The 19,951-nt window shown below is 54.7% G+C and overlaps 1 protein-coding gene and 1 long non-coding RNA gene across 12 annotated transcripts in view; one reads left to right on the top strand and one right to left on the bottom strand.

The window, feature by feature from the left end:
* The window catches only part of CEP72 (centrosomal protein 72), a 59,737-nt gene that overhangs the window by 24,788 nt on the left and 14,998 nt on the right, over positions 1 to 19,951 (top strand). For 3 of the 11 annotated variants that reach the window (XM_039842850.1, XM_039842851.1, XM_039842852.1), the window contains exons 7-11: positions 526 to 803; positions 2,481 to 2,619; positions 3,704 to 3,900; positions 8,033 to 8,159; positions 10,357 to 10,468. In XM_039842850.1, the coding sequence (XP_039698784.1) occupies positions 526 to 803; positions 2,481 to 2,619; positions 3,704 to 3,900; positions 8,033 to 8,159; positions 10,357 to 10,468 (853 nt within the window). Of the gene's footprint in view, positions 1 to 525; positions 804 to 2,480; positions 2,620 to 3,703; positions 3,901 to 8,032; positions 8,160 to 10,356; positions 10,469 to 12,063; positions 12,788 to 15,851; positions 17,167 to 17,350; positions 17,619 to 19,951 lie in introns of those variants that run through there. The other 8 variants (XM_039842856.1, XM_039842854.1, XR_005648688.1 and 5 more) reach the window with 7 other exon arrangements.
* Positions 16,517 to 18,919, bottom strand: LOC120586313 (uncharacterized). The gene is made up of 2 exons (XR_005648691.1): positions 18,616 to 18,919; positions 16,517 to 18,579 (listed from the first exon to the last, which is right to left on the bottom strand). It is a non-coding gene; the product is annotated as an uncharacterized LOC120586313 (long non-coding RNA).

Below are 19,951 nucleotides of genomic sequence, written 5' to 3'. Positions count from 1 at the left end.
GACGGTGGCCCTGGGCCCAGCCCCGTGGGGCATGCGGGGCAGGCAGTGGGGTTCCCAGGGCTCTGAGGCCTTAAGAGGGGAGCAGTGAGGGTGGCCCTGGGCCCAGGGAGAGCCTGCCTTCTAGGCCGTGGTCCACAGTGGGCAGGGCCCGGGGCGCCAAGGTGTGACCCTCACCTCCTCCCCGTGCGGGGCTCGGTGCAAGGCCACTGGAGAAGTGGCTCCACAGATGTGGGGCCGCGTCCTCGGGAAGAGGGGCCCGGGTGTCTCCTGTAGCAGCACGTCGTGGCGTCTGTCTAGTGTCCCGATTTCAGGCTTTTACTTACCTGACTCACCTTGCTTATGTGTAGTTCTGGCAGGAAAACTGCAGTAACTAGGTGATGGGTGTGTTCAGACTTCAGTCTCATCACTGACGGATTTTCCGTGGGTGGCAACACACACACTCACACGCACACACCTTTTTAAGTGCAGTGCCCGTCACTGCCCAGACTACTCGGCCTGACGCCGCCTCTGTTCTCCCCGTCACAGGCTCCACAGACGGCGAGGACTCAAGCCCATCTTCTCAGAAGTCGAGTTTGTCAGTGCAGACCGTGTTAACCCCTTTGCCTGCTGCCGAAAAGTGCAGGAAGCGAAGGCTGCCTGGCGGGCGGCTCCAGGCCCCTGTGGACCGGGCGTGGCCGAGCGGCCTTGGGGAGAGCCTGAGCGGGCCGAGCAGCACTGCGGGCAGCAGCCGGAGAGACTCGTCTCGCTCGGAGGCGTCGTGGCCAGAGGAGCAGGGGCCCCGCCGCGCAGGCAGCGCCAGGGAGGTGAGTGGGTGTCGTGGTCAGTCGCGGTTCCGAGGTCTGTGCAGCTTTGGGATGCACTTTTTTTTTTTTGGTGTTTGTCACCTCTTTAGCTGGAAGTCGTTTCCATGCACTGGGATCCGGACATGGCGGCCTGGCTCCCCGGCCAGTTGCTTCAGGTCACCGGTCAGAGCCTGCTGATGCGTAGGGCCTGGCCGTGTCCCTCGGCACATGCAGTCTGTCTCTGTCTCGCCGTCTGGGCTGAAGGAGGGCAGGGAGGGGGACGGGGATGTGCACAGGCCTTTCCCGTCTGCCTGGGGGGTGCAGCCTGTGGATTCGCACGCTTGCTGTGGGGTTGCAGCTTTGCAGGCAGGGTGCCGCCCAGCTCGCCCTTCCTGCCGGATCAGGGCTGTGACCTCCTGGTGGCCATCCTTATGGAGCGGGCACTACCCGCGCTGCTTGGGGGAGGCGGGAATTTGACCGCACTGGCTCTACCCTGGAGACCTGCACTCTGTGACTGGTGCCTGTCACCCTGGCCGAGCGTTTGTGCCAAAAGCTTATTGGGCTGGTGGCCTCAGCCCCAGCTCTGTGGGGTGAGCAGCCAGGCCTTGCTGTCACCACCCTGGCCAGGCGCAGGACACGGCTTCCCACACAGCAGCACTCCTATGGTGGGCTTGCCCCGGAGGCCCAAGGACACGTCCATCACCACTGTGTCCTCGTGCTCGTGGGGCTTTCGTGTGGTAAGCCGTGGTGGTGGGGGTGAGGAGCATCTCAGCTGAAGTGTCTTTCTCGCCCTGGCCCAGGCCTTCTGTCACTCGGCCTCTCAGGCTGTCCCAGAAGCTCCTCAGTAGAAAGGCCCTCCGCACGTTCGGGCGGTAAAGAGCTCCGGGCTTGGAGATCAGGCTCTGGCTGGCCTTGTGCCCGCAGCTGATTCCCAGAGACCTGGGGCCAGTTCTGTGTCCCCAATGCTGGTCACTGCCTGGCAGCCAGACGTAAGCTTTTCGTCCTCTTGTCTGTCTCCAGATCCCTGACGCGTGGTCAGTGTTCCCGAAGCTCTTGGGAGCGGGCGGGAGAGCAGGAGCCGTTGCCATTTGCGCAGTGATTTTCAGGCTGGGTAAAGCAGCTCTCCCAGGGGAGGGAAAGAGCGCATGGGGCTGGGTGCCCACTATGCTGCCTAGGCCATGCACACTGGCGCTCGGGACCGGGGAGCTGTGCGTGCGTGTGGCTTCGCTCCACGTGGGCCTTCTCAGTGCCTGTGCCACTGCAGGCTGAGCCTGGCTCTGGGGCATCCACACGCTGGGAGTTGCTTCGGACTATCAGGGGGACCCACAAGAGCTGCCACTGTGGGCGTCCCACAGCTGTAGCCCTGAATGGTGCCTGTGGGTTTCGTGACGACTGGGCGCAGACATGTGGTGTCTGTGAGCTTGTGGTTTAGGTCACTCGTATCTTCCTTTAGCTGTCGCTTCTGGTGTAGGATGTCACCCTGCCCCACAGACGTGGACACCCAGGCTCCCATAAGCCCGCCACAGTCCCACGTTCATGGGATGGGGTGGCGAATCCCATGCATCACCCGCTGTGGGTTTGCGAGTGGCCCCAGGGTGTAGTCTCTGTGGGACAAGGGCATCGGTGTGGTAACTGCAGCGTTAGAAGCTTTGTGTCTCAGGAGTGAAAGCCAGCGTCACGGTTTTGTTTCTGTCACAGGTATCTCCCAAATTGCAGTCAGCTGTGCCGCCTGGGAAGCAGGCCTCCCTGGAGGTGGCACTTCTGGAAGCGCTCCTTGACCTGGTGGACAGGTACTGGAGTGGCTGCAAGTCCCTGCACAGCAACGAGGTGTTCCTAGGTGAGTCTGGAGGGGACGGTCAGCTGGTCAGTGCGACCCAGGCACAGGTCCCTGCTCTGGGCAGCATGGCTGGACCCTCTTCATGCGCCGTCACTTGGCCGCTGTGTGCGGGGAGCACCCTAGTGTTCCTCACAGTGGCGGGGGGCTTCCCTGAAGGGCGGGCCATGAGGGCCTGCGACTGTTGGGTTTTTCAGCTGCTGCCTCTTGGGGATGAAGGCGTCTCGTCGCCTGGTTTATTGGAAACGCCATTCCCAGGCGTTGGTTCTCGTGTCTGTTTTCACGTGGGGATTTGGAGAGGTCACAAAGCTGCTGCCGTCCCCTCCGAGTTTTCCACGTGTCTGAGCTCGCACGGGGCCAGGTTTGCCGAGGTTCTGCCTGGTGCCTTCGTGCAGGAGCACACTGGGGAGCCCTCCACCCAGATTCCGGGTAGGAGACAGGGTGCTGTGACCCCAGGTCCCCAGGGTGCCGCCTTCTCTTCCTCCTTCAGCCTGGGGTGCAGCTTTCAGTGTCCCAGGGGAGCAGGGATTTGCCAGCCCTCCTCTTTGACAGACCCAGGCCCCAGCCTGGATCTGCCATCCTAGTCACCAACAGAGGCTCCGAGTGTTACGGCCCCTCAGCCTCTCCTCCTGGAATTGGGGTGTCCTGAGAAGCTGGAGCTCATGAGTGCCAACCCTGTAAACTACACCCTCTTGTTACGGCGCAGTGGGACTGGTCCGTGCCCTTGACTCTGTCCCCAGTCGTGGAGCTGCCACGCGGGGTTTGCGTGTAGGTCCCTGCCGGGAGCAGGAGTGCCCAGTGCTGCTGAAGAGAGCGTGGCGGCTGCCAGGGCACCGGCCGACCCACCCGGTCCTGGCCTTCTCCTAAGGCCTGCCTCTCTGGGGAGCAGCCGCTCTTCACCTCCCACCCGTGGCTGGTCACGAAAAGCACGCGCGCAGGTAACTTTAGCGGTGCCCACGTCCCTTTCGCAGTGTCCGTGCCGGTTAGTGCTTTTGAGGTGTGTTGTTCAGAATGTATCGAACGTATTTTGTTCACACTTCATTCTTTCAGTGCAAACGCTATAACAATACCTGATTTTTGCTCCTAGCTCAGGCGAGACATATTTTGTCATCTGTTGAAGAATTGACAGCNACTCAGGACAGTTCGACAACTGTGAATGAAGAAATCAGCTACCTGGCTCTCGAGAACAAATCTTTGCAAAATCGCCTCGCCGACCAGCAGCAGCAGTACAGCCTGAAGATACACGAGGTGGTGTCGGATCTCGAGCACGCTCGGAAGGAGATGGTGAGCCCGCCTTTGTGTCACTGCCCTTTGTTTGCAGATGGGGCGCAGACGTCCTTTTGATTCACAGAAGAGGGGCGGTCTTGACTCTGCATGTCCCTCAGCCGCTGTCAGGCTGCAGCCCTGCGGCCTCTCTCCCGCCCTTCCCGGATCCCAAACCCCCTCCTCACCAGGCTTGCGCCACCCTCAGAGACTCCAGCCTGACCGCGTCGCTCCCGGACCCTATGACAACAGCAATTCGCAGATGGTAGCATTGCCACTTCTCCTGGTTCTGCCTCTCCTGGGCAGCTGCCTGCTCTTCTGAGAGAGGCTGAGTGGGAGAGACAGAGGGAAGATGAAGCCAGGCTTCAAGTGGCGTTTTTTGTGGCCCCATGTTCCCTGATCCAGGCTCCCCAGACCACTGACGAGAGGGGCTCCGCTTCACTGGGTGATCTTGAGTTCTTGCTGCCGCTCTGCTTGCGCCAGCCACAGAGCCCAGCGTGTCCTGTGGGACCGGAGGGAATGGCCACACCAGGTGGCACCTTAGGGCAGCCAGAGCCAGCACAGTTGGGCCTAGCAGCAGAGCCCAAGACTCGTGACCGGGCAGGGCTGCCCTTGTCCCTTGTGACCTCACTGGAAGACCATCACGCATAAACGTCTACATTAAGAAAGATCTCAAATTAGCAACAACTTTATACCTCAAGGAACTAGCAGAAGAGCAACGAACTCAACCCAAAGTTGACAGAGGGAAGGAAAATGATAAAGATCAGAACAGAAGTAAAACAGAGAATGGAAAACAACGGAAAGACAGCAAGACTGAGCCGGGGTTTTGAGAAAGTGTACCAAACCAGCAAGCCCCAAGCCGGACTAAGGGAGATGACCACAATCAGAAATGACCGAGGCGACATCACAGTGGACACCTCAGAGATAAAGAGCGTCGTGAGGGTTCATTTTGAGTGATCACATAGGGACACGTCGGATAACTCCGAAGAAATGGATAAGTTCCTAGAAACACACCACCTACCAGGACTGTATCAAGAAGAAAGAATGCCTGAACAGGCCAGTAACAAATGAGATTGAGCAGTAATCGAAAAGCACCCCAAAAAGAAAAGCCCAGGACCAGGTGGCTTCATGGCTGAGTTCTACCAGTCAAAGAGTGGTAGAATATTGGTCCCTTTTAAATTCTTGAAAAAATTATAGAGGGAACACTTTCAAACTCATTTTATGAAGCAGCGTCATCTGATACCAAAGCCAGACAGAGACACAAGAAAGAAAACTATAGGCCAGTATCTCTGATGAACACAGATGTAAAAATCCTCAATAAAATATTAGCAAACCCAGTTGAACAATGCATCAAGATTATATGCAATGACCAAGTAGGGTCTTCCTCTGGAATGCAAGGTTGGTTCAACATTGCAAGTTAATACAGCACATTAACAGACGGAAAGACAACCACATAGTCATCTCAATAGATGCAGTAAAAGCACCTGACAAAGTTCAGTGTCCATTCACGATAAAAGAAACTCAACAAATTGGAATAAAAGGAAATTTCCTTCAGACAATAAAGGCCATTTGTGTAAAGCCACAGCTAACATCACGATCAGTGGGAGGGATGTTAGCTTAAAGGCTTTTCCTCTAAGACCCAGTACAAGGCGAGGGTGCCCAGTCTCACTGCTTCTGTGCAGCAAAGTACTGGGAGTGCCAGCAAGAGCAAGCAGACGAGGGAAGGAAATAAAAATCACCCAGATCAGAAAAGAAGTAAAATTGTGTTTGCAGATGACATGGTCACATACATAGAAGAACCTGAAGGTTCCCCACAAAAAAACAAAATCTGTTAAAACTAACACATTCAGCAGAGGTTGCAGGGCATAAAATCAACATAACAAAATCAGTTGCTTTACTTTATATCAACAGTTTATCTGGAAAGGAAACCCAAGGAAACAATTCCATTTATGATAGCATCAAAAAGAGTCAAATGTTAGGAATAAATTTAACCAAGGAGTTTAAAGAGCTTCACCCTGGGAACCGTGAGACGCTGATGAAGGAGACACGATGACACACAGGTGGTGGCCGCCCCGTGCCACAGGCTGGGAGGGCGAGGTCAGAACGTCCGTGCCTCCCTAATCGGCCCGCAGCGTCCACACAGTTCCGATAGAAATTCCAAGGGTGTTTTTCACAGAAATAGAAAAAACAATTCTAAAATCTGTGTAATTATTTTTCTTATAATCTGTGTTTTCCACAAAAGACCCGAACGCAACCTTGAGGAAGAACAGAGTTCTGGCGTCACACTTCCCGTTTCAAGTGACACTACAGAGCTTTCATCACGAAAGCATCACGTATGGCACTGGCGTAAAAACGGACACAGCAGGGGGACGGAGTGGAGAGCCAGGAGGAAGCAGACCCCAGTGCGGCCAGCTGATTTCCCACAGGGACACCAGGCGTTCACAGTGGGGAGGGGTTCACCTCTTCAGTAGTGCTGGGAACACTGGATGAGCCACATGCAGAAGAATGACCAGACCCGTTGTCCAGCATACACAAAAACTAACTGGAAACGGATGAGAGATTAAATGTAAGACTTGAAATTATAAAACTCCTAGAAGAAAACAGGAAAAAGCTCCTTGACGTAAAATTGGCAGTGATTTTTGGGACATGATACCAAAATCATGTAGGACAAAGGTAAAAATTAGCTGATAGGACTATTTCAAACCAAAAAGTTCCCACAGTAAAAGAAACCAGCAGAATGAAAAGGCAGCCTACGAAATGGGAGAAAATATCTGCACACCATGTAACTGGGAACATCCACAGGAAATACAGAACTCACAGTTCCACAGCAAAAAAAGCAACCCTCAAAAACGGGCAGAGGGCCGAATAAACATTTTTCCAAAGAGAACATACTTAGGGCCGACAGGTATTTGAAAAGATGTTCAACATCACTAATCATCAGGAAAATGCAAATTAAACTAACACAATGAGATACCACCTCCCCAGACTCCCTCCCAGGCGAGCGAGGGCCCAGGTGGAAGGCCGTGCTTGGGGCCTCCTCTCCGGAGGAGCTGGCAGCCCCCGTGGCCCCTCTGAGCAGCTCCTGCCACACCTTCTAGGCGTGAGGTCACCACAGTGTAAAATGAGAGCGAAAGTCACCAAGGATGGCTGGGAAACAAGGGTCTGAAAATGCCCGTTACTGACTGTCTTCCCCAGAGCAGATCTCAGCCCGCTCCCTAGCACATTTGAAAGCAGGGACCCCAGCACCGAGGTTTTCATTAATGGAGAGAATGCTCACGGCGCTTTATCTGCTCACGAGCAAATCTGCGATGGAAGAGACCACGCGAACCACCATGGACCTGTTTCTGAAAAGTGACACCTCCTCGCGAAGGGCCTCGGGCAGTGCTTCAGGGCGTGTTCCGGAAGGCATTGCCCTCACAGGAGGTGACAACTGCATGCCTTACCGCCCCTGAGATCCTCCCGTGGGCAGGACAGGAAGTGGAGATGGATGACGGTGATGCGGATGATTTGCGCTGTGTAGGTGGAGCCTGCAGTTTGTCTTAGTCTTAAACTGTGTTGTTGTTAAAGAGTTGAAATGTTAAAAAACGTGAAAGTTTATAAACTGAAAAGTTACTGTTAGCTAAGCTTAATTTATTATTGAAAAAAGGAGAAACCTGTAAGTGAATACAGTGTAGCCTCAGTGTCCAGTGTTACCGTCTACAGGAGCGGGCAGCTGTGTCCTGGTCTGTCACGTCCACTCCGCAGTCTCCCACGGACTCGCCCAGGGCACCCCCAGCCGCGCTCCTGGCCAGTGCCCCACACAGCGCCGTTTTTCACCATTCCCGCCGTGTTCATGCTGAGCCCTTCCTCCGTGCGGATGCGCGGGCGCTTCCAGGCGTTACACGTGCCTGCGGTACTCAGGACGGTCGTGCCGTGCGTCCGTGCACTCGGCATGTTCGCGCACGACGAAATCACCTTCACGACACATTTTTCAGACTGTATCCCCATCCTCGAGGGACACATGACGCTGCTGTTCACGTGGTGATTCAGCAATTCCGTTGCGTGACAAGAAACCGATATCTGACTTTCCAGGGTTTCATTTAATTTTCTCCGTACGCGTTGGACTGACTTTGACCTGTCTTTGTAAAGCAAGCGTGTGGCTCTGTGTCCTCAGGACGACTTGAGGCAACAGCTCGACAGATCTTCAGAGGAGAACAGTGGCTTGAAGTCTCTCCTGTTCAGCATGAAGAAAGAAGCACAGAACGCAGACTCCTCAGCCGCCTTAAGCCTGCAGATCCCGGGTGAGTCGATAGCTGCCTGGCGTCACCGCTTGGCGAAATCTCAGTGTTCACACACTTGCATGGAGACTTCATTTTAAATTATTCCTAGAATTCAGAACCAGCAGCTGCTGCGAAATGGGGCTTGGAGCCCACCCACATTGTCCCGCAAGTTGTCTTGGCTCAGGAGTGGCCTGCACACCGGCCCGCGGCAGCCCGGGGGCGGGGCGGGGCGGGGCGGGGGCGGCTCAGGGTGGCCCATGGCTGCGGCGCCCCTCGGCGTGTGCCTGGCAGTCGCGCTCCTGCTCGGCCCGGACCGTGGCGGGCGCATCCTTCTCGGCCCCTGTTCCTTCCAGACCCAGATCGTTTTTCTTGCCTCTCTCCAGTCTCTTGGGTTCTGTGTTGCATTTCCACAGACGCGCACTCGGCCTTCAGCTTCACACACTGGGCTTTCGCACGAGAAGGTGTTGGTGCTGCTCTCCGTGGAGGCTTCTCCGGGGCTGATGGTCTGGATTTCACTGAGTAGGACGGGTCGAGCATCTTTCCCCATCCTGACCTCTCAGGGGTCTGAACACTTACGTAAAGGGCCAGACAGTAGGTGCTTCAGGGTGTACGGTCTCTGTCTCGCTGTCACGTGAATGCGGCCACGGGGTCACGCGGGTCCTCTGCCCGTTGTTTACTGGGCCATCCTACCGAGTGGAAAGGTGTGTTTGGTCTTTTTAAATTTTCATTTAAAAACTTACCCAGTTTACCTTTTGTGACTTTGAGACGTCGTTGTCACGTTCACTTGCTCTTGGTCCGTCCGGCTCAGCCTTCGTTTTTTGTGACCCTGCCCTGTGTGGCTCGTTCTCTCCAGGCCTCGGCCGCCTTTCCCGGCTCTGACTTAGGTGCCGCTTCCGTTTCCCGTATCGTTTCCTTTCTGTCCTCGCTTCGCTTTGAACGGTCAGTCGCGGCTCTGCTCTGTTCTGCGCGTGGACGTCGTGCTCACGCGGTGTCGTGCGTGGGGTTTGACCTCTGCTTCTCCACTGTTTGTCACGTGAAATTCGTCCTCCTGAGTTTCCAGGAGGAGCACGGCAGGCAGCTCTTCTGACTCACAGATAAGCGTGGTGGCCTCCTTTGGGGGACTTCCAGGCCCTGCTCCCTCCCCAGCTTTTCTCTGATGTCTTGTCGTGCTCGACCTGGACCCCTCGTCAGAGGGGACTGACTCTCCACGTACCAGCCCTGAGTTGCTGCTTGGCCCACAGAGATTTCCCAAGAAAACAGGACGCTGGGGAGTGCTCCCGTCCTCCGGTCTGCCGGCCAGCTGCTGTGTCCCCGCAGGCGTGGCTGCCGTGCAGGGCTGTGGCTGTCCCGTGTTTGGGGCTTCGAGGCCACCTTATCACCTGGCACTACCTGGTTGTCGGTGGGGTTCTGGCCTTGTCACCTGGTTCCTCTTGTCGTTGACTAACGTGGGGATGCTGGGGGAGCTGCACTGTGCCGCCCCCGCCCCCCGACGCTCTGTCCCTCGCGCCCTGGAGCGGGGTTCAGGTGGACACAGACTGAGTGGGGCTGCTGGCCTGAGCACAGGAGGCTCCGCCGCCGCTGCCACACTCACTGCGAGAAGAGCCCGTGTCAGCGTCGTCAGCCCTCGGCCTGTCACCTTCCCGCGCGGGCATTCTCGTCTCTGCTGTCGCGGGGTCGTGCAGTGGCGCTCCCACGTGTGGATTTACTCGGCTCCTGGTTCTGGATTTGAGAGCCAATGAATAGCGTATTTCTTTCCCCTCGAGAAGAAAACCCAGAGAGGCAGGAGTCAGGTAGATGGATGCAAACATGTGCTCGGTCACTGATCCTCATGGGACCAGAGGGCACATCAGATGTGTGGCTCTCAGGCAGGGGCTGCGCTTGTGGAGAAGACGCCTGTGGCCCCACAGAGGGCCCCCCCACACACACCAGGCCCTCCCGTCCGCACCCTGCCCTCCACACGCGCGCAGTCCCGCAGGCATCCATCTGGGAGCACATGGCCGCAGCGTCTGCCCAGAGAGGGAGCCGGGGGAGTCTGGGCTGGAACGGCCGGGGCGGCACGGGGCCCGCTTCGCCTGCCGTCTTCGTGTCGCTGGCCGACGCCGACCTTCCCAGGCTGTGTCTCTGTTCCCGTGTCTGGGTCCAGCGCCGGCTCCGGGACCGTTTCAGCTCCGCACACGTGCGCGGGCCCCTCACTGAACGGCGCTCCACACTCTCCCAGGGCTGCAGACCAGCTTGCAGAGGCTCTCCGCTGAGATCGGGGAGCTGAAGCAGCACCTGGAGCACTACGACAAGATCCAGGAGCTGACGCGGATGCTGCAGGAGAGCCACAGGTGTGCCGGGGCGGGCCGGGCACGGGGCGGGCCGGGCACGGGGCGGGCCGGGGAGCCGCTGGCATCGGGGCCCACACTTGGCACCCCCCTGAGCTTCCCTTTCCTGATGAAAAGCGCCTCCCTTCGTGCTGCAGCGTCTGCGAGGTGTGACCTGTGATGTGTGACGGGGGGCGGGGCGTTGAGGAGGGTGGGGAGGAGGGCGGGGGGGCTACAGGGGAGACAATTGGCGGTGGCTGTGATCAAGGCCGGCGTCCTGAAAGCCCTGGGTCTGTGGTCTGTCCGTCCCCTTGGCCCGGTTGTGTCTGTTCCCTCAGGGAGCACGATCACCCGCTTGTACTCCCGGCCATGGTGGGTGTGCAGGGGGAGCTGGGAGTTGGGGGGCTGTGCAGACAGGAAGTTGGCCTTGGGAGGAGGCGTGCTGCTGGGTGAGCTGGGGGGGCTGTGCCTGGGCTTTGTTGGGGTACAGTTGGGTAAGCCCGGCTCCGTGGCCAGCACCCCACCCGTCCCCTTTCCTCCGTTCTCTGCCCGTTCTCATGCTCTCCTCCCGCCGATGCGGGCGCAGTCTGGCCACAGGTGGAGCCAGGCCCGGACCTTTCAGGGCTGGAGGCCACAGCCCGCAGGCCTGTCACAGGCACAAGTGGCAGAGGCTCCTGAGAGATGGGACCGAGTCGAGACTGGATTAGGGAGGGAAATAGGACATAGCCGTGGGTGCAGGGAAGTGGCGGGCAGGGCAAGGTGACTTCCTGTGCGCGACGGGTCCATCTGTGGCGGTCACAAGAGGTATTGACAGTGTGGGCTTGGTCTGGACCAGGCAGGGGTGCAGAGCTTCTAAGGCAGGACACAGACTTGTCCACTCTGAACGCCCACCCGGCCAGTGGCTGTTTCAGTGGTCCAAGCCAACAGCGCTGCCGCTCGCACAGGGCGTTTGTCACGGGGGGCACTTTGTGTGGAGAAACGTGGCCTTTCACACATTTTTTGTGGTGCTACCAACATGCTGGAGTCATTGTTGACGGGGCGAGCACGGCAATCTGGAGATGACGGAAATCGGCAAAACACAACATCACCTTCTTTGTAAAATTCCTTTTAAAATTAAAAGCGGTTAACGATATAAAAATCCCGGACTTTATAATCACACTGTTACAATTTCCGAATTATAGGAGGGTCCTTTGTACCTGACCAGGAATTAGAACTAGTTCAGTCTGTGGGTCTTTTCTAGAAGGGGACCGTTTTGCCGGCCGTGGACTGCGGCGGTCTGCTCAGTGAGCCCCACAAGGCCGGAGCGCTGGGGAGCCCGGCTGTGCACTGTCGGGTTCGCCCATCCAGTCCTGGGGCGGATGTGGGCCAGAGGCGAGTCCGGCCCAGCCCCACCCGGTCTGGGGGCCAGGGGCAGATGGGTAGTAGCCAGTGGGAGGCAGGAGGGGATCTGTCGCGGGGACAGGTGTGCGGGCCAGGGGGTGCCTGGGCCGGGGAGAGCGCTGGGCCATACTGGGTCCCAGAGGACTGTGTGCCAATGGGCAGGCTTGGCCTGGTGAGGGCAGGGCCTCCTCCGGGGACAGCAGCAGAGCTGGCACGTCGCTGCCCTGTGTTCTCCCCAGTTCCCTGGTCAGCACCAACGAGCACCTCCTGCGGGAGCTGGGCCAGGCGCGGGCACAGCACAGGGCCGAGGTGGAGCAGCTGCACTGGAGCTACAAGGAGCTCAAGAAGACCATGGCCCTGTCCCTGTCCCCGCAGGGCAGCACCCGCCCGGGCGGCTGCTAGGCCCCCTGCCAGCCGGGAAGGGAAGCGGGAGTCCCTGGAGCCCGGCCGTTCGAGCCGGCGGCCTGCGCGTTTGTGCTCCTTCACCCGGGACAGGCATCTCAGCGCGTGAGGCTGGAAACGTGTTCAGGGCCCACAGCTGTTTTCTAAGACGTTCTAAAAAGACGGGATTCATCCAAGGCCTTCATAGGTTTTGAGACAAAGCACATTAACATTTCGAGACAAGGAGATCGTTAATTTTTCGTCAAATATCTCGATAAAGAAAATGCAGTATTTTTCTGCCTAATGTAAAAGAGAGCTGTATATGATTATTAAAGAAAATTTTTTGTGTAACAGGTAATTTTTATTTAATAAACAAATATATTGTTCTAAAAAGTGGCTCTTTATAAATTATAACTGAGTTTCTCATTGAATTCTTTTATAAAACAAGCTGTATGCACCATGGGTGGTGAGCAGAAACAAGTAAGTTTCAGGATTTAGTAAAAGTAACATTTTTAGTTGTGAGAATCATTAAAAAATGTTATTTTGTGATATTAACATCTCACAGTAAAGATATCTACCCAAGCCCTCTGTCTCTTGCTTATAGTGTACTTCTGAAAATTAGGTCAGAACAGGGCATAAAATTAGAGTCTTAGTTTAGACACTTCATAGCTTATGTAGTACTTGCTTTCTTCGATAAAACAGTCAGTTTTTAAAACAGTGCTTACTTGACTAAGGAAGAGCGGGCCTGGAAGGGGATGCTGTGTGTCGCTGCCGGGATTCTGTCACTGGGGGAGTCGGGCATTGGCTCTCCCTAGGAGGGGAGTCCCCGCGCTTTGGGTGTCCTTCCCAGTTCCCTGTCTGGCCACGGTTGTGTCTGACAGCTCTGGTTTTTGTAGCTTAGCCCGAAAATGTGTCCTAGCGAATGTCGTTTGTGTGTGTCAGGTGGGATTTTTGTCATTAGATCATTTTTTATTTATTTAAAAGATTTTAAATGCATTTTAAGCTTGTAAAAAATGATCACCATGTTTACTTTGTCTCACTAGAATTTCAATGAATTTCTTAGATCCGTGAGTATATTTTTCATCAAATTTGGAAAAGTTTTAGCCACCGTTTCTTCCGATTTCTTATTTGACTCGATCTCCCTACACATCTGTCTGTCTGTCGTCTCCCTCTCCTCTCGGAACCCCAGCTTCACTTACGTTAGTCACCGATGTCGTCCCCACAGGTCACGAAACGTGGGCCTTTTTTTCATCCTGTGTTCTCACTGCTTCAGTTGGGATCAGTTCTTTTGCCCTGTCGGAAAGCTTTCTGATCTTTTCTTCTGCCTTAGCTGCTGTTCAGCCTATATAGTGAATTTTTAATTTCAGAAATTACATGTTTTTAGTTCTAAAATTCCAGTTGGTTTTTTTATTATTGTTCTATTTCCGATTGTGTTCATGTTTCATTGAACTCCTTAACCATATGCTTAGTAGCTTTACTATAGGTCATTCGAATCGTCTCCAGAGCGGATAGACCAGCTAACGCTCCTGTAGTACGTGACGACTTCTCTCGGCTCATGTCTTGAGCACCTGTTGTCAGAGATTTTAGTGTCTTCATTCTAGAAAGTTTGTAATATACTGCCTGTGGTTTCAATTTGCTTCTCCCGAGGTATCGAGGGAGTTGAGTACCTTTTTGCGTGTTTATTGACCTCCTGAATTTCGTTTTTTGTGAAGTGCTTATTCAGGTGTTTTTCCCTATTTTCCTGTTGGATAGTCTGTCTCCTGTTTATCTGCAGGAGTTATTTATAATTCCGGATAGTAGTACTTTGTGGATTACATTTGCAATAGGTTTTTCTTCATTTTTTAATGGTGTCTTTTGATTAAAAGAAATGTTAAACTTAATACGATCCAATATATTAGTCTTTTCCTTTATACTTAAAGAAATTTATATCCTAATTTTTAAAAATCTTTCTCCGTTCATGGTCATGGAGATACTCTGCTGTGTTATACTTTCCAGAAGACTTTATAGTTTTGTCTGTTTTGGGGTTTTGTTAACGTGGTTAGTCACAGTAATTGTCCTCTATGTGGAACTGATGTTTGTGCGTGTTGTGGGGTTTGGGGGTCCAGTTTCATTGTTTTCAGATGCGAGTGCAGTTACCCAGCGTCGTCGTTGACAAGACTGTCTGGCCGTAAAGGGAGCATGCGTCCAGGCGTCTGTCCTCCCCACAGCCTCCCCCTCCGGCTCTGTGGACTCCCACACGCCGCACAGTGAGACCCCCGTCCCATGTGCCGCACGTTTGGGCCATTTTTGACCCTTTGCAGTTCATCAATTTTAGAGCTGGCTGCGATTTTGAGACTGCATTGGATGGTTTGGGAGGAACTGACGCACAGGTAGTATTGGGCCTTAGAAGCCATGAATCGGCTATCTGTCCACTTACCGGGTCGTCTCCGGTGTAGCTCATTAGTTTATCATTCTCTCCGTCAAGGTTTTGTGCATCTTTTGTTATGTTATTCCTAGATTTTTCTTATTTTGTGATGACATTGTGAAAGATATATTTTAAAAAAATTGTTTGGATTTCATTTTCTGATTATTTGTTGCTATTACATGGAAATCCAGATCCAGCAATCTTGTTAAATTTTAGTAATTTTAATAGTTTACTTGCAGTTACTTTAGCCTTTCTAGGCACGCGGTCATGTTTCCTGTGAGTGATGGGTTTTCTAGTTTCTTTTCTGTTTCTGCTCTGGGTTATTACATCATGTTTGTTTTATTTTGCTCTTTGTTTTCCATGCTACTGGTACTTCTAGTACAGTATAGATTAGAAGCGGTGATGGGGGGACACCTTGGTCTCATTCTGGATTAAATAGAGAGCTTTACCATTTCATCACAAAATTTGTGCTAGATTTTTTGTAGACGGCTTTTATCGGGTTAAAGAAGTTCCTTCTATTGTTAATTTGCTAAGAATTTTTCATCATGAATGGATGAATTTTATCAGACACTTTTTTGCAGTGACCACGTGATCTCTCTCCTTTGCTGTTAATGTAGTTATCATGATTTGCTAATGTAAAAAAACCACCTTAAATTTCCGCAATAAGCACAACTAAGTATTGAAGGGTTTTTCTTTATAGACATTGTTGTATTTTGTTTGTTAACATTTTGTTTAGGATTTTGTATTTTAGGTACATCACTTAATGTCTAACTTTGGGCAGTTATTTAAATTCTCTGTTCCTTAATGTCTGCATTTGTAAAACGGGGTGATCATAGTGTCTGCCTTGTAGATTGTCGTGAAGGCTGAGTGAGTGATTATAAAGTCGTAGGACGGTACCTGACACACAGTAAGCCCGATACAGTCGTTTGCGTGCTGGGCCACTCTGAGAGCTTCCCTTCCCTCGGCGACTTTGCTGACTATGTCTCAAGGTCAGGAAGCCTGTTTCTCTTCTGTTGGAAGAGATTCCTGCTTGACCCCAGTCGGACTTAGTGTGAGTGAGAAATTTTGTGTCTAGCCACTGAGATTTTGGGGGTTTTTCCACTGGGGTTGGTAGTTACTTACTCTCCATCGTAGGACTGTGTGGCTTTCCATTTCTTCCTGAGTTAGTTTTCCTAAGTTATACATCTCTAGGAATTTGTCTAATTATCTAATTTTTAATTTTTTTTTTGCTTTAATATTCAGCTTTAACAGCATTTGAAGTTGTGTCCCTGTGGCAGAGACGGAGGGCAGTGTGGCCCTTCAAGCAAGACCTTGCCATTCAGGGGAACGAATGCAAGTAAGAGATAACCGTCCGCTGCTCGTGGCCTTGGGCCGCGCTTCAGCTTTCGTATGGGCCCTGGCCAGCGACCGAGCAGGTGAGCCCAAGGGCCTGGCCTTCCTGCCCGGCCTCGCGTTTCTCAGGCCACCTCCAGAGGCGCCCCCATAGGCCGGCAAGGCTTGGTCAAACCTGATCGTGGTCTGGAGGCCTCTCTGCTCCTCGTCTTCCCTGTGCCCTTCACGAGCACTGCCTTCCAGTAGCCCTGCTGACTCTGCTCTCGGGCATCTGCTTCTCGGCCCAGCTTCCACGCCCCCCGGCCGCTCTCAGTGGTGGTCGGGCTCTGTTCCCTCCACCAGAAGCCGGTCGGGTTGATCAGTCTTTCCAGAGGACCGTCCTTGGTCTTCATTTCCTTTCTCTGTTTTCAATTTCTGCTCTTACCTTTCTGTTTTTAGCCATTCTGAAACTGACAGCACTTTGGCTTGAGAATGTTGTCAGCTTTCTTGTTCTGTGTTTCTTCGTCTTGCTTTTCCGGCACATGGAACCGATGCTCTTTAGCTTTAATCTGCCATCTTATTTTGTGCTGTTTGTTCTATTCTGTGATTTTTTTCCCCGTCTGCTGCTGTTGTTTTCAGACTTTCGATCATTCAGCATTTCGCTTCTACTAGTTCGGAAGCTGTGTCCTGCTCCTGGTGTGTTATTACAACACGTTCATGTGCACTTCGCCCTCTGCCCACACCTGACATCACGCGTCAGCCGTCAGCACGTCAGTCCGTGCACCGTCTGCCTCCGTCTGCGATGGGTTTCGCCATCTCACGGGCGATGCTGCACAGTCGCTGTTTGCAGTGACTGTTGAGTCTTCGCTCCACGTTCCTTCCTCTGTCTCAGACAGTCCGTCTGTGGTCTCTTTCTTTCTGCATTGAGAATTTCACGAACGTCCGTGGGTGGAAGTTCTCGCTACAGTTTTAAAATACCTGCATTTTATCTTCGTTTTTGAAGACTTTCACGGGGCTAGGCTAAGGTTTCAGGTTGGCGGTTACTCGATGGCGTCGTGCCGCCTTTGGGGCTGCTGCGGTTGTCTGTAGCGTAGTCTGTGTCTGGTCCCCCCGGGTCTAGACCCGGCCCCCTGCAGAACTGCACCAGCACTAGACCAGGCCTTGGACACAGCAGATGCCCGTCTACCTGCTCCTCACCGGGCTGGGTCAGTGGTCGCCGAAGTGAGGAAGCGAAAGGCTCTCTCGGGTGAGGTGACATGAGGCTCTCGGCCCTGGGAGCTGTGGCTCTGCCACTTCCTGTGGCCCCTCCCAGGGCCTGTCCCGTGTTAGGCATTAGTGCCCGTGTGTGGCTGCTGGGACAGACGGCACACTGCGGACAAGAGAGCCACAGTTTAACGCCTTTATTTATCACTTTTCCAACTGACACACAGGGTTAGCAGCAGCGAGCACAGGAGGGCGACATGCAGACAGACACGAGCCGCTTCACTAAAGGCTTGCGAGCCGGGCGTTGACAGAAACTCCAGCAGGGACACCGCGCCGCGCCTGCTGCCGGGGGAGTGGGGCCACCCGCCCACGGACGTCCTGGGTGGTGGGGTCTAGCCTCAGTCGGGACACCCCTGACGTCACCGTCACTTACCCGTCGCCGATCAAGTGATACACTCAGCACTTCCAACACTAATAAAACAGCGCAAAAATATATTGCATGTATAAATTTATTTCCCTTTCCTGAAAAAAACTTAGTACAAACTAGTAGCATATGGTCCCTTTCAAGTTTCTTTTAAGGTGTGCGGGTTTCCTCTGTTGTTTGGCTTGGTTCGGTTTTTCAAGAGTCTAAAAGAAGAGAGAGAGTTAACTAAAGCATCTCTGAGCGCGGAGACCACTGCCTGGCATGCCCAGGCCACGTCCTCCAGGCGCCCATGGAGGCCATGGCCCTGACCGCCAGGTTTCACCGAGTGTGCAGTGGTCAGTGGAGGGAAGCTTTTCAGGGTCAGTGTTGGTCATTTTCACAGTACGGCTGAACTGTCAACCTGAACAGGTGACAATAAGGTGTCCCTGTGTGGCGTGTGCTGTAAGAAGGGGTGGGGTAGCCAGCTTGTGTATAAATTCCAGGAGGAAATGGGCCAAACTGGGTCCTCGAGGGCCTTTCTGTGAAGGGCCGGATAGCGCGGCCTGTGCCATTAACTTTATCCAGCGAACCGGGTGACTGCCAGCCCAGGGTGTTGGAGTGTGTGCCTCTGCCTGCTGGCTCTGTGTCCACTCCGCGGGTCAGACGGACACAGTGGCCTTCCTGGAGCTCTCGGCCACTGGGGCCTAGAGACGGGGCAGTGCAGACAGGAAGCGGTGCCAGCAGCCCCAGCGGCATCGTCCCCGCGCGTCGCCCCCACTGCACTTTTCATCTGTCTCGAAACTTAAGCCCAGGGCTCTTAGGTATAAAAATACTTCACGATAAATATACGTCATTTGTTATATTTTAAACTTAACGGACTCCAATTATGGTAAACCTAACTCCGAGTTGCTGACCACGGCCTGCTTTTCCTAGGCATTAAATAGAAATAAATAGGTGTTCTGGCGCGATCTGCGTCCTCAGACAGCTCCTCCTCTTCTCCCTGATGTTCAGACGCCGTCAGCACCGTCCTCCCCTCAGAACGTGTTCCGTCACCTGGGTGTTCGCCCCTGACAGAATCTGTCCCGTCACCTGGGTGTCCTCCCCTCCAAACGTGTCCTCTCACCTGGGTGTTCACCTCAGAATGGGTCCTGTCACCTGGGTGTCCTCCCCTGCAAGAACCTGTCCCATCTCCCGGGTGTCTTCCCCTCAGAACGTGCCCTGTCACCCAGGTGGCTTCCTCTAAGAACCTGTCCTGTCCCCTGGGTGCCCTCCCGTCTGTCCCTGTCTCCTGGGGAGCCTGCTGCACAGTTTCTCCCGTCACAAGCAGACGCTGTAGCCACCGTTCATGGAAGCTGGCCCGTCACGCGCGCGCGGCACCAACGCCCACCCTGCCGTGTCGCGGTCGTCAGCTCTGACGAGGCGCGCACCGTGTCTGCAGTCTGTCCACGCGAGTGTTGTGTGTCCTCAGGCTACGCACAGACACAGCGGATGCAGCAGGTGATCTACGAGGACAGATGGCGACGTGGGTGTGCAGAGCCACACTGACCGGAGGAGGTGGCGTCCTGGACCACGCACCTGGCCAAGCCTGGGCAGGAGCAGGGGACGCAGGGAGACTGCAGCGCTGCGTGGCTGGCGGGACCTGGGGGTGTGGTCAGGGGCCCGGCCTGCGCGGGAGTTGCCCGCGCTGGGCTGGCACGGGGAGGCCACCAGGGGGAGCAGCTGTGTCACGATCCTCATCCACGAAACACAAGGGGAGCGCTGCAGCCAGGTCAGCGGACGTGGATGACCGTTACTGTCCAGCCGTGACGGTGGCGTCGGCCGCGCCGCCTGTTCGGGCTCGCACGCGGCTTTGCTCAGACCCCACTTTCCAGCACGCTCCGGGCTGTCCTCGCCTGAAGACCGCGCTCCGGGACGGCTGTGTCCCGGTGTCAGGCACCTCGCCAGTGTCCTGTGGGCGAGGAAGGGCTGAGAAGGGCCAGTGTCCATGGCAGGCCCAGGTGACAGCCATCCTTCTACAGGCTGTGGCGTGGGGACTCTGCCCCTATGCCCTTGCTGGTGTGCATGCTTAGTCCCCAGGGTCCTGCTGGGTTCCAGTGTCTGTGCTACGTTGGCTGTGACGGTGGTGACCGGGCTGTTCACGGCAGGAGAAAAGCAGCCTCAGACCGGGAGACCCATGTCCCTGGCAGTGCCTCCGGGCCCTGGGGCGGAGCCTGTTCTGTGACCACCGATGAAGACGTAGCTGGCATGGAACGCGAGGGCTGTGGTGTGTGATGATTTTGGCGTCAAGGAACGCGGCACACTCAGCTGCCTTCGGAGGCGCCGCCCGTGGTGGCTCTCGCCCTTGAGCAGCACGCGGAGGTCCAGCCTCGGGGAAGGACGCGCGCAGGGCGGGGCTGGCGTCCTGCCTGCCTGCCTTTTCCACTGT

This window comes from Pteropus medius, unplaced genomic scaffold (assembly GCF_902729225.1).
Source record: "Pteropus medius unplaced genomic scaffold, Ma_sr-lr_union100, whole genome shotgun sequence".
Lineage (NCBI taxonomy): Eukaryota > Metazoa > Chordata > Mammalia > Chiroptera > Pteropodidae > Pteropus > Pteropus medius.
This window is presented reverse-complemented; position numbering and strand designations above follow the sequence as displayed.